The sequence below is a fragment of the Chiloscyllium plagiosum genome, unplaced genomic scaffold (assembly GCF_037043375.1).
Source record: "Chiloscyllium plagiosum isolate Xiang-an unplaced genomic scaffold, Cpla_swu_hap1 HiC_scaffold_1, whole genome shotgun sequence".
Lineage (NCBI taxonomy): Eukaryota > Metazoa > Chordata > Chondrichthyes > Orectolobiformes > Hemiscylliidae > Chiloscyllium > Chiloscyllium plagiosum.
In genome coordinates, this window is record NW_028270139.1 from 9,769,062 (window position 1) to 9,783,790 (window position 14,729).

General features: G+C 42.0%; 1 protein-coding gene across 2 annotated transcripts in view; it reads left to right on the forward strand.

The window, feature by feature from the left end:
- The window catches only part of LOC122554303 (uncharacterized), an 82,518-nt gene that overhangs the window by 26,239 nt on the left and 41,550 nt on the right, over positions 1-14,729 (forward strand). For both annotated transcript variants that reach the window (XM_043699120.2, XM_087975976.1), the window contains exon 6: positions 8,847-8,919. In XM_043699120.2, coding sequence (XP_043555055.2) covers positions 8,847-8,919 — 73 coding nt within the window. The remainder of the gene's footprint in view (positions 1-8,846; positions 8,920-14,729) is intronic.

The following is a 14,729-nucleotide window of genomic DNA, read 5'->3' on the forward strand; positions in this document are numbered from 1 at the left end:
GGGAAAGCTATAGCTCAAATTCGTTAGATGGGTCAGTGTTTGTCCAATGTGTGCAGGAGAGTTTCCTGACACAATATGTAGATAGGCCAACAAGAGGTGAGACCATACTGGATTTGGTTCTGGGTAACGAACCAGGCCAGGTGTTAGAATTAGAGGTAGGTGAGCCATTTGGGGACAGTGACCACAATTCGGTGACTTTTACTCTAGTGATGGAGAGGGATAAGTGTGCACTATAGGACAAGAGTTATAGCTGGGGGCAGGGAAATTATGATGCGGTGAGGCATGACTTAGGATGTGTGGCTTGGAAAAGTAAGCTTCAAGGCAAGGGCGTAATTGATATGTGGAGCTTGTTCAAGGAGCAACTATTGAGTGTCCTTGATAAGTATGTACCCGTCAGGCAGGGAGGAAAGGGTTGTGTGAGGGAGCCGTGGTTTAATAAGGAATTGGAATCCCTTGTTAAATGGAAGAGGGCGGCCTATGTAAAGATGAGGCGTGAAGGTTCAATTGGGGCGATTGAGAGTTATAAGGTAGCCAGGAAGGACCTGAAGAGAGAGCTAAGAGCAGCAAGGAGGGGACATGAAAGGTCCTTAGTTGGTAGGATTAGGGAAAACCCTAAGGCTTTCTATAGGTATGTCAGGAATAAAAGAATGACTAGGGTAGGAATAGGTCCAGTCAAGGATAGTAGTGGGAAGTTGCGTGTGGAGGCTGAAGAGATTGGGGAGACACTGAATGAATACTTTTTGTCAGTATTCACTCAGGAACAGGACATTGTCGATGTGAATACTGAGTCACAATTAAGTAGAATGGATGGCTTTGAGGTATGTAGAGAAGAGGTGTTGGAAATCCTGGAAAGGGTGAAAATAGATAAGTCCCCTGGGCCTGATGGCATTTATCCTAGGATTCTCTGGGAAGCTGTGGTGAAACGGTTAAAAATTATGTCCCAATACATGTGTGAATCTAACCGGAATGGAGGTGTTGCTTAGTCCCGTGTGAATCTTATTACACACCTCCCCGTGTGAATCTTCTTATCTGTATGTGTTTTTTAGCCTTGCTCTGCTGTTCACATGAATATTTATATCTGGAAAAGAGTATATCAGCTGGAAAAGTCTCCAGTTCGGTGAGTCTGCTCCGGGGTTACGTTTAACCGCCGAGCGTGGGTTGTTGGCAACCGCTCTACGAGAACTGACGGCTCCCAGTTCCGGTAACATGTAGAGTGAGTATAAGCCAGACCCGTTGGTTGTGGCGACGCTGCGGGGAATAAAATGCCCATATTCTAGCAGACTCGCCTCTTGGTCGTTTGTTCTGTGTCAGACTACTCTCCTACGAACCTGACCTTGAGAATTTGGCGCTGCGAGCAGGGTCAATCGTAATTGAGGAGAGATTTTGATACAGAACAATGTTTTGGAAAAAGACTAAGAAACCAGAAGAACAAACTGTGGAGGTCCCGACCGTCCCGGGATGGCATGGATGTGGGCATGTACGTGGCAGTTTGTTTGAGAGAGGATCCCAGTCCTGCCGAAGAACCCCTTGCCTGGGGTACAGCGGAGGATGTGGGCATGTCCAAAAAGCTGAAGCGGAGTTAACAGAATTGAATGGGATTGAACTGAACAGACCTGAACTGAGCTGAATTGAACTACACTGAATTGACTGAACTGAAATTAACTGAAACGAATTGAACTGAATTAAGCATAATGTAACACATGTATTGGGCCAAGCAGTGGAATGTGGTGTAAAATTATGTCCCAATACATGTGTGAATCATAATGTAACACATGTATTGGGCCAAGCAGTGGAATGTGGTGAAACGGTTAAAAATTATGTCCCAATACATGTGTGAATCTAACCGGAATGGAGGTGTTGCTTAGTCCCGTGTGAATCTTATTACACACCTCCCCGTGTGAATCTTCTTATCTGTATGTAACCAGAATGGAATGTGTTTTTTAGCCTTGCTCTGCTGTTCACATGAATGTTTATATCTGGAAAAGAGTATATCAGCTGGAAAAGTCTCCAGTTCGGTGAGTCTGCTCCGGGGTTACGTTTAACCGCCGAGCGTGGGTTGTTGGCAACCGCTCTACGAGAACTGACGGCTCCCAGTTCCGGTAACATGTAGAGTGAGTATAAGCCAGACCCGTTGGTTGTGGCGACGCTGCGGGGAATAAAATGCCCATATTCTAGCAGACTCGCCTCTTGGTCGTTTGTTCTGTGTCAGACTACTCTCCTACGAACCTGACCTTGAGAATTTTTTTTAAAACAGAAGCAAGGGAGGAGATTGCAGAGCCATTGGCCTTGATTTTTATGTCGTCGTTGTCTACAGGAGTAATACCAGAAGATTGGAGGCTAGCAAATGTGGCTCCCTTGTTCAAGAAGGGGAGTAGGGATAACCCTAGTAACTATAGGCCAGTGAGTCTCACTTCTGTTGTGGGCAAAGTCTTAGAGAGAATTGTAAGGGATAGGATTTATGAACATCTGGATAGGAATAATGTGATCAAGGATAGTCAGCATGGTTTTGTGAAGGGCAGGTTGTGCCTCACAAACCTTATTGAATTCTTTGAGAAGGTGACTAAGGAGGTGGACGAGGGGAAAGCAGTAGCTGTGGTGTATATGGATTTTAGTAAGGTGTTTGATAAGGTTCCCCATGGTAGACTACTGCAAAACATACGGAGGTATGGCATTGAGGGTGAGTTGGAGGTTTGGATTAGGAGTAGGCTGGCTGGAAGAAGACAGAGGGTAGTAGTTGATGGCAAAGGTTCATCTTGGAGTGCCGTCACTAGCGGTGTTCCGCAAGGATCTGTTTTGGGACCATTGCTGTTTGTCATTTTTATAAATGACCTGGAGGAGGGATTAGAAGGTTGGGTGAGCAAGTTTACGGATGATACAAAAGTCGGAGGAGTTGTAGACAGTGAGGAAGGATGTGGCAGGTTACAGCGGGATATAGATAAGCTGCAGAGCTGGGCAGAAAGGTGGCAAATGGAGTTCAATGTAGCTAAGTGTGAGGTGATTCACTTTGGTAAGAGTAACAAAAAGATGGGGTACTGGGCTAATGGTCGGATACTTGGTAGTGTGGATGACAGAGGGATCTTGGTGTCCATGTACACAGATCTTTGAAAGTTGCCACCCAGGTAAATAGTGCGGTGAAGAAGGCATATGGCGTACTGGCTTTTATTGGTAGAGGAATTGAGTTCCGGAGTCCTGAGGTCAGGTTGCAGTTGTATAAGACTCTGGTGCGGCCACATCTGGAGTATTGTGTGCAGTTTTGGTCGCCATACTATAGGAAGGATATGGAGGCACTGGAACGGGTGCAGAGGAGGTTTACCAGGATGTTGCCTGGTATGGTAGGAAGATCATATGAGGAAAGGCTGAGGCACTTGGGGTTGTTTTCATTGGAGAAAAGAAGGTTTAGGGATGACTTGATAGAGGTGTACAAGATGATTAGGGGTTTAGATAGGGTCGACAGTGAGAATCTTTTTCCACGTATGGAGTCAGCTATTACAAGGGGTCATAGCTTTAAATTAAGGGGGGTAGGTATAGGACAGATGTTAGGGGTAGGTTCTTTACTCAGCGAGTCGTGAGTTCATGGAATGCCCTGCCAGTAGCAGTGGTGGACTCTCCCTCATTATGGGCATTTAAGCGGGCATTGGATAGGCATATGGAGGATAGTGGGCTAGTGTAGGTTAGGTGGGCTTGGATCGGCACAACATCGAGGGCCGAAGGGCCTGTACTGCGCTGTATTGTTCTATGTTTCGAGCATAAGCCCTTCTTCAGGAATGACTTAAACAGCCTCCACATTTCTGTTGTGCATTTCCTGTAGAACAATTGTTCCCAATTTATACTCCACAGCTCCTGTCTAATAGCTGTATGATTTCCTCTCCCTCAATTAAATACTTTCCCATATTGTCTGTTCCTATCCCTCTCCATGGCTATAGTAAAGTTGAGGCAATTGTGGTCACTGTCACTGAAATGCTCTCCCAACGAGAGATCTGACACTTGGCCTGGCTCGTTGCCTAGCACTAAATCCAATATGGCCTACCCCCTAGTTGGCCTACCTACATATTGAGTCAGGAATCCTTTTTGGACACGTCTGACAAAATCAGCTCCATCCAGACCATCTGCACTAAGGAAGTTCCAGTCAAAAAGGGGAAGTTGAAGTCACCCACACGGTAATGGTAGAATAGGGGCTTTGCCAGACCATGAGGTTATAGATTACGTTGGAGTACAATGCTGCTGCTGTTTTTGGCCTATAGTGTCTCAAAGAAGTCCAATCTTGAATTGCTATACCACTGAGCACAGTGGTATTGCCAGACAATGGGATGGAGGGTATGTTAATGCCAGGATATCATCTCCACAAGAACTGTATGGTGATCACTCTTACTGATACTATCGTGGACAGATGCGCCTGTAACCAGCAAATTGGCAAGGATAAGATTAGGTATGTTTTTCTTTCTCATTGGTTCTCTCATCACCTGCCATAGACCCAGTCTAGCAGCTTTATCCTTTGGGACCTGGCCAGCTTGATCAGTAGTGCTGCTGCTGAGTCACCCTTGGTGGGGAGATCCCCATCCAGAGTACATTTCGTACCCTTGCCACTCTCAGTGCCTCTTCCAAGTGTTGCTCAACATGGAAGAGCACTGAATCACCAGTTGAGGAAGGACAGTATGTTGTAATCAGCAGAATGTTCCCTTGCCCATGTTTGATCTGATGAATGTGGCTTCAAGGTCAGGAGACAATTTTGAAGACTCCGAGGACAACTTCTTCCCCTTCTGACAAAATGCCACTGTATCGCCAATTCTGCTAGTGGGACGGGTCATACCCATTGAGGCTGATAGTTTTGTCTTGGATGTTGTGTTTAAGGTATGATTCAGTGAGTATGACTATATGAGTATGAGTCTGGTTTCACTAGTCTGTTAAATAGCTCCCCCAACTTTGGCATGTGTCCCCAGATGTTAGTAAGGAGGACACTGCAGAGCCGAAAGGGCTGTGTTTGATGTTGGCAGTTCTGTATTGTTGATGCCGGGTGGTCTATCCCGTTTAATTTTCAAACGTTTTCCAGCAGTCTATAATACTGAGTGGTTTGCTACGCCATTTCAATGTCAACCACATGGCTGTGGGTCTGGAGTCACATGTAGGTCAGATTCTCTGGATTAGTAGTCCAGTGACAACACCATTCTGCCAATGCCTCCCAACATGGACCATTTAGGCTAATCTCCAATCCAATTTCACAGAACCACAGCAACGAGCACCCGAGCTACAAATCATCTCACAAACTTTGAACCAATTTCACATAACTGCCTATGCCCTATATTCCCCAATACTCTGCATTAACCAAAATCTATTGATCTCAGATACCCAGGTTTAAACTAATGACAGACAAATTGAGAATGGAGCAAATTTTTAAGCATCTTGAATCATTCATCGTGATGGAACATTTGGAGGTTTTCTTGATTTTTAAACTGGACTGAGTAGTCTTTCCTCAGTGGGACTTACCTTGAAATTTTGTGAATTCTGTGCCAGTTTAGGAATACATGATATGACCTAAGTGACAAAAAAGTGGCATAATGACACAAAAGAAAACTAACATAGAACGATGTAGAGAAATGAGATTCAAGTAAAGAGTTTTACATAAGGGTTCAGCACTATCACAGGTTCAAGGGGTCCGGAGGCATTCTCAGATTTATAAAACGCTGATGGAACTTTTATCCTGAAACCAAGAAAAATTCTCTGAAACTTTTCTCACCCCAACACTCAATTTGTGTTTGTGTTTTGCCAAATATGCATTCCTTATTATTCCAATTTAAAGTTGTACACACCTTGATCTCAGAATCAAAAAAAAGTGGATGTTGGAGAAGACCAATGGTGTTAATGCATTTCACCAGCTGTTATTGCCATCGAGGGATGGGTAGTCAGATTTCTTCTTCATTGAACATTGATCGCCCTTGAAGGAGCAGCGCTCCGAAAGCTAGTCCATCCAAATAAGCCTGTTGGACTATAACCTGGTGTTGTGTGATTTTTAACTTTGTCCACCCCAGTCCAACGCCGGCATCTCCCAATCATTCTTTATTTTTGTTTGTGGTATTGATTTTGAAAGGAAGATGATTTGTTAGTCATTTGAGGTGGTGTGCTGGAGAAACTTGGATTAGCCTGCTTTTAGCCTTTCATTCTGATTTTCTCTCTCTGATTCTCACCTTTGTTTTTCTGGAACAATTCCTTGTTTCTGTTTTAATCCTGAACAGAACATAATGAAATCATTAGATCAACTTCTAGGGGCAGCAAGCGAGAGAACCAGTTAATCCACTGCATTGTGTGTTAATGGCCAAAACGGATTAAGAAGCAAGAGTTATATTCTGTAACCAGAATGGAAAAATTAGTGGTGTGATTGGCAGAAACTCTATATTAATCAGGTCTGCCTGCTCTAAAGAACAGTCCACACAATCAGTGACTGAAATGAAACAAGAAATACAAAAGGAATTCTTATCCTGGAGCACCCTCTAGTGTTCTAATTATCATTGCATTTACTGTACAAGTATATACAATGGTGTGGGTACCGAAAGGCTAAGAGCCACATGTGTATGTGTGGTTTCCTGTACGTATGCAGACGACCTCCATGACATCAATTGAATCCAGTTTCTTGGACTGTATTTCCTAACTCAGCTTTTCACCTCTCATTTAAATTCTGCTCTTAGTCAGTTCAGAAATTTTTTTTTGTGCTAAAGCCTTGGTGGATGTATCTGTGAGACAAGTAATGAGCCTTAGTGACCTGGCACAATTGCTAAAATGGCACATCCCCTATCATTTCACAAGCTGTACACATCATGCCCTTCAACGGTTGCCTTTTTTTCAGTGTTTTCAAATGTACCTGTTATCAATTTTTAACTGTAGGTCCCCACCCTGTCAGCACTGTACTCCAGGCTCTGTCATCACCTCCTGTCCATACACGCAGCATTGCTCACCCACCTTGCCTAAGCCCCGCTCTCTTCGCCCACATTCATGCCCACACACCCAAGTCTCTAATCTCCCTTGTTCTCTTGACCTGTGCCCACACCCTGAGTACCATTCAGCCATGCCAGCTGCACACTGAGCTCTCCTCACCCTCTGCCTGCACCCCTATCACTGCTCACCCTCCCTGCTCATATACTGCTTCAGCACAATAGCAACAATTAAAAAGTATTTCTTATAAACAGGCAGGGAATTGAAGGATACAGACAGCGTGCAGGCAAAAGGTATTTAGTTTAGAAAGGCATCATGTATCGATGCAGTCTTTTTGGGCTGAAGGTTTTCATTTGCTGTACTGTCCTATAAGGAATTAACAATTCTTACATAGATCTCGGCATGTTATTGCCTGTTGTATACCAGTGTCCAACTTGTTAAACTGGGAAGGGTAGCTTTTATGTTTCCTTCACTATCAGAGGCTGGAACTCTAATTTGCTAAAGCTTTTCCCCTCTAAGGAGTATAACATAAAGTATGTCTAGCTCCCCTAGTGTCAAAAAGGGCCAAGAATATGGCTACTGAAACTTTGACCAGAACATACTTCGATGGTTGGGGCAGGATAGGTAAGGAAGTTAAGTGCTCGTTCTTAAATGCTAATAGTGAAATAGGGTACCATAAGAAGAACACAGAGGAGGTAATAAAGTGTGTTATACGTTCACTCTAAGTATTAGCTACAAAGTATATGCGAAAGGAACTATATTATAGTGACATCATTATCACATGGAACTGGAGCCTAAGGCTGTAGGGGGTTCAGTTAAAATGCCCTCCCTTGCCACCCTCTGTATATAGTTATATTTAATGAAATCTAGTTCTATTAAAGATCAGCGAGGTTTATTTGAAGAAAGATAAGGGGTTCATTCACAAGAGTGTAGACCTCATCAAACTACAAAGGTTACATCCTTATAGATATTTATTTTTTGGGAATTGCTGACAGTTCCTTTGTGACAATGGTATAGGACTCTGTGCAGTACCATTATTATAATTAAGGAATGTATCCCACAGGATGTGCCAAGCAAAGTTAAGGCATTAAGCCACCTGGGTGTCAAGTTGGTTTCACTCATCTTTTGCTTTCTGATTCAAGTGGCATTGCCTCTGTAATGTGAGTTTAGCCTCTTAGATCAGAGAAAATATTTTGAAAACTTTAGAAGTTATGATATAATTGGCTATTTAAAATGTTTATCATAAGTTTCAAGAGGGCGCAATCTGTACCCCACTATTAAGACATTACATAGCCACGCTGTAAGATAGGATGGAATGTCCAGACGTTCAGGTCTTACAATAGGTTGCTTGTTGCAAACCACAGGCCTGTGGGATTTCTACTGGGTAATTTTTATGTTTGAGGGCTCCAGATGGTTCTTGGAAAATACTGTTTTTTTTTAATATTAGCAATTCCTTTTTTTATGTCAGCTTCACTCATTATTGGGCTGATTCCTACACAGTGATTTGAATTAATAATTTCAGATGACATTGTAGTCTTCTACTGAGGGAATAGCGCATTGTTGAAACTTCAGTCTTTAGATGCCTATACCGATGATTCAGGTTTCTATTAAAGATCAGTAAGGATTAATTGAAGAAAGGTAAGTGGTTCAGCACTCACTGCTGGCATTCCTCTTTCAATCAATCCCACTCAAACAAAATGCATTCCTGCCTGTTTGATGATTGTGGCTGGTAAAGAACAGTTGCATATTCTCATTGTAACAACAACCACTGCACTTTAAAAAGTGATGTAAATTGCATTGAGACATTGCAGCACGACAAGATGTCATATAATTACAAATAATACTTACTTTGTAGTTAACATTTAGTTTAAATAAATGTTGTTTGTTATTAGACTCCTCAGTCCATGTCTGTTCTTCATTACCAGGCACTGTGCAGGTACATCAAACCTCAGTTCACTACTTCAATGATTCACTGGTTGCAGAAGGCTGGAAGGGAAGGTAAATCCATAATAGATTTAAAAGTTACCATCATCATATTCTTTTATCTTTACTATGTTTTGTGGCTATTAAATTGAACAAAATACAACAACCTCTTAAGTATATGTCTAAAGATCACATTGAGGTCTTGTTTATATTTTCATAAACTCAATAATAATTTTAAAAATTGGCAGCTTGGTTCTACAGTTATTAAGTAAGACTATTGTAAGGCACATGTACAAAACCAGTTTGGAGATTCTCAACTCCATATCTTATTTGGGTTGACAATACAGGCATAGAGATATCCTCAACATGTTATGAATTAGCATTAGGCTTGTACCTCATTCAGAAAAGCTACAAGATGTCTAAAAAATTGGGAATAATCTTCATGAGATCTGTTCAAGTGACCACTCTGAGCCTAACTAATAGAACACAGTCAACAACAGAAAATGCTGGAAATATGTAGTAGGTCAGGCAACATCAGTGCAGACAGAAAGAGTTATATTTCAGGATGTGACCTTTCAGTGCAAAGTGGAAAATTAGAGTTGTAACATTTTAAAACAAATATAGAGACATGACTGTGGGTTAGTGAGACCTCAGGGTTTGTTTTTTGAACGGCAGGTACTGGTAAAGATTTTGCTGCACCATCTACTTTTTACAGAACTATCTTCCTTTTCTTTATTTATTCCATTGTCATACCCTTTTGCTTTGTGTTCCCATGCCTTCTGTCAGTTAATCACTTCTGCCCTTTATCCCAGCACAAAGATTAGATTAGATTAGATTACTTACAGTGTGGAAACAGGCCTTTCGGCCCAACAAGTTCACACCGTCCCGCCGAAGCACAACCCACCCATACCCTTACATTTACCCCTTACCTAACACTACGGGCAATTTAGCATGGCCAATTCACCTGACCTGCACATCTTTGGACTGTGGGAGGAAACCGGTACACCCGGAGGAAACCCACGCAGACACGGGGAGAACGTGCAAACTCCACACAGTCAGTCGCCTGAGGCGGGAATTGAACCCGGGTCTCTGGCGCTGTGAGGCAGCAGAGCTAACCACTGTGCCACCATGCCACCCACAAAGCTTCCCTTTGTTCTGATCTTGAGTGAGTGAAATGTGGTAAAGTATGTTATGGAGAGACAATCATTTCTGAAATTCTGAAAGGAAAAGGGAAATGTTTTTGGTGGTTGCAACCCTTGCTGGAGATGGTAGAAATGGTGGAGCGTGATTGTTTTAAAATGAAAGTTGGCAGTATGAAACATGGGGTGAAAGGAAATCCTATCATGTTTCTTGAAGGGAGCAGTGAGGACAGAAGTGTGCAAAATGAAATTGACAAAAACAAAGACAATGGGGAGATGGACAAATGGGGAGACTGGAATAGAATCTTTACAGGAAATGAGACAAAAGGAAGCAGAATCCAGGAAGCTGTGGGAGTCTGATGGGTTACAGTAGATATTAGAATGGTGTTGGTGTGCCCTATCGTGCGCAGCGTAAGTGAAGTCTAGATGTGACACAGAAAGTAAATCTGCTGAAAATGATCCTATCTGACAGCTTACATTGAACCTCCTGCAGGGATAAAAATTAGACTGTCAGGCAGAAAACTAGTTATGTTGACCAGAACACCTTGCAATGTGGGAATAGCCACAGTGAGGAGGAAGACAAGCAAAATATGGGTTGTTCCAGATGATGTAATAGTTAGGGAGACAGGTATGTTATGATTTTAAGCAGGATCTAGAATCTCTTAGGTTGCCTGTCTAGTGCAAAATGGTGGACAGCTGTACTTGGCTTGAAAGGCCTTATGATGGAGAGGAGAATCCAGTCATTGTGGTTCATGCTGAGAGTTAGAAAATGGGAGAGTTCTACCAGGAAGCCGCTGCCTCTTATAATTCAGTCAGTAACAAGAGGTCACAGATGTAAAATAATTGACACAAATAAGTTCTCCTTTTCTTCTACTGAAATATATAAGATCCTCAAGACAGGTTAGAAACTGAGATGTCTGGCTAAGGAATCGAGAACACAAGGAGACAGATTCAGGATAAAAGGTCAATTATTGAGGGCTAAGGTGTTGAGTAATTTCTTCAGTCAGTTGATGATGAATTCTTTGGAATTCCCCAGAGAATTATTGATGTTCCATTGTTGCATATATTTATGGATATGATGCACAAATATTTGCTCTGTCACAGACTCAAAAGATTTGGGAACAGGCAGAAAAGTGGAATTGAGGTCGAAGATCAATCATGACCATACTGAATAAAGGTGCAGCCTTGGGCAGCCAAATGAACCAGTCCTCCTATTTTGGTATGCTTTCCTTTTTTGGTCAGAGTTGGGAGATCATGTTGAGGCTCTACAGGACAATGGTTAGGTCAATTTTGGAATACTGTGTGCAATTCCAGTCTCCCTCCTACAGGAAGGTTGTTGTGAAACTTGAAAGGATTCAGAAAAGATTTACAAGAATGTTACCAGGTTTAGAGATTTGAGCTATAGGGAGAGGTTGAATAGACTGGAGCTGTTTTCCCTGGAGTGACCAGGGCTGAGGGGTGACCTTATAGAGGTTTATAAAATCATGAGGGGCATGGATAGGATAAATAGACAAGATCTTTTCTGTGGGTTGGGGGAGTCCAGAATTAGAGGACATAGGTGAGAGTGGAAAGATATAAAAGAGACCTAAGGGACAACTTGTTCACACAGAGGGTGGTGCCTGTATGGAATGAGCTGCCAGAGGAAGTGGTGGAGGCTGGTACAATTACAACATTTAAAAGGCATCTGGATGGATATGTGAATAGGAAGGGTTTAGAGGGATATGGGCTAAGTGCTGGTAAGTGAGACTAGATTAGGATATCTGGTCGGCATGGACAAGTTGGACCGAAGGGTCTGTTTCCGTGCTGTACATCTCTATAACTCTATTTCTCATGCTCTTAAGCATCACACTGCCTTGAGTTTAAACTAATTTGCCATTATCTCCCTAATGGCACTGCGGGTGTAGTTATATCACATGGAATGCAGTGATTCAAGAAAGCAACTCATCACCACCTTTTTAAAGGCTTTTAGACAAGGGCAATATATATTTGCTTTGCTGACAATGTTAATATCCCAAGAAGTTTTTTTTCACAAAAATGATTAGGTTGTCCTTCCTTACTATTAATATCAAAACAAAGCACATCAACATTCCCACCAAAGCAACAGATATGTAAAGTTCCAGTAAAATTCCTGTTGATAGAAAATTCCATGTGATATTTGTCAAGCCATCTCTTACAGTAATGCAAAGCAATGGATGAATCATTAATACAGTAAATTAGATGCATACAATAACCAAAATTGGTTTTGTGAGAATTAGTATTGACGTCAGTGCTCAGGAATATACTAATTGAACATGGAAGAATTAAAACACTAATTCACTATCAAATTAGTGCTTAACTCCCATCTGTTTGTCAACACACTTAGAAATGAACACAATTAACCAAAGAATATTCAAATATTTCATCACTAGCAGTACATTAGGTGGCTTGACATTTGTGGGAGTAACTCATTTGTGGTCATGATATAAACCACTCACTAGCACTAACATTTAAAAAGACCCATTCCAATGAGTGTCAATGATCACCTAGGATTCTTTACAATATATTGCTAATGGGCACCTATCCATTCTGTACACATTACATTTCTACTAATTGCCTTTATTATGCTTGATTTTACCTTCCATCATTGAAACTAATGTGTTTCATTAGCCCACATATCTTTCAACACTGCCAAACGTTTTTAGATTCATTTCCCGGCTGCATAATGTGTTATCAGCAACCATTATCATTATCAATATTGTTACAATAAATATTTACATTTTTTTGTGAATAATGTGGGGACGACATCACAAAACCTGGAACCACTCTTGTGAATTCTCCCCCCAGATATTCCCAGCAGTTTTTTCCACTTATCTCTCTATTTTTCTGCTTCATATTGTCAATCTGGATTTCAATCCATTAATTTCATGTGGCTTATGGCATGTTTATGAGCCGTACTCAAGAATTTTCAAATTACCAATGCAGTAGACACCATTATGTTCACTTTGTAGGATGGATCCAAAGCAGCAAGAACAGCATAAAAATAGCTGCCAATGTTTTACTCCAATCGCATTTTTCTATCCTGCATGTACAAAATATTTGAATTGGAACAACTTTTGACTAAAGAACTACTAAAGTTTAGAATTTTACCTATTTTTGTATTTATAATAACGAGAGGGAATTATATTTTTGGGGAGCATAATTATGATAGTTTGTTGTGAAGTTGTCTAATTCATTTCACATTGATAGACTCTAGATGAATAAAAAAAGTCAATTATAGATAGATCTGCATCTTGTTAATTATCACCCCATATTCATTTCCACCCAGAACCATTTATTGTCCACAGCAGAGCCAGGAAACATGATTGCAAATTGCCCGTAAAAGGTTAGGGATCTATGTTGCTGCAGGGACATCATGGATCAGTGAGCTTCATCCTATTTGTGACACATATCTTTTGTACTACTGTCAAACGGACAGGCTTTGTGCGTGGGAAATCATGTCTCACAAACTTGATAGAGTTTTTTGAAGAAGTAACAAAGAAGATTGATGAGAGCAGAGCAGTAGATGTGATCTATATGGACTTCTGTAAGGTGTTCGACAAGGTTCCCCATGGGAGACTGATTAGCAAGGTTAGATCTCATGGAATACGGGGAGAACTAGCCATTTAGATACAGAACTGGCTCAAAGGTAGAAGACAGAGGGTGGTGGTGGAGGGTTGTTTTTCAGACTGGAGGCCTGTGACCAGTGGAGTGCCACAAGGATCGGTGCTAGGCCCTCTACTTTTGTCATTTACATAAATGATTTGGAACATAAAAGGTACAGTTAGTAAGTTTGAAGATGACACCAAAATTGGAGGTGTAGTGGACAGCGAAGGGGATTACCTCAGATTACAACAGGATCTAGACCAGATGAGCCAAAGGGCTGAGAAGTGCCAGATGGAGTTTAATTCAGATAAATGCGAGGTGCTGCATTTTGGGAAAGCAAATCTTAGCAGGACTTATACACTTAATGGTAAGTTCCTAGGGAGTGTTGCTGAACAAAGAGACCTTGGAGTGCAGGTTCATAGCTCCTTGAAAGTGGAGTCACAGGTAGATAGGATAGTGAAGAAGGTGTTTGGTATGCTTTCCTTTATTGGTCAGAGTATTGAGTACAGGAGTTGGGAAGTCATGTTGCAGCTGTACAGGACATTGGTTAGGCTACTGTTGGAATATTGCGTGCAGTTCTGGTCTCCTTCCTATCGGAAAGATGTTGTGAAACTTGAAAGGGTTCAGAAAAGATTTACAAGGATGTTGCCAGGGTTGGAGGATCTGAGCTACAGGGAGAGGCTGATCAGACTGGGGCTGTTTTCCCGGGAGCGTCGGAGGCTGAGGGGTGACCTTATAGAGGTTTACAAAATTATGAGGGGCATGGATAAGATAAATAGACAAAGTCTTTTCCCTGGTGTCGGGGAGTGCAGAACTAGAGGGCATAGGTTCAGAGTGAGAGGGGAAAGATATAAAAGAGACCTAAGGGGCAACATTTTCACGCAGAGGGTGGTATGTGTATGGAATGAGCTGCCAGAGGAAGTGGTGGAGGCAGGTACAATTGCAACATTTAAGAAGCATTTGGATGGGTATATGAATAGGAAGGGTTTGGAGGGATATGGGCCGGATGCGGGCAGGTGGGACTAGATTGGGTGGGATATCTGGTCGGCATGGACGGGATGGACCGAAGGGTCTGTTTCCACGCTGTACATCTCTATGACTCTATGACTCTAGTAGGGAAATAGC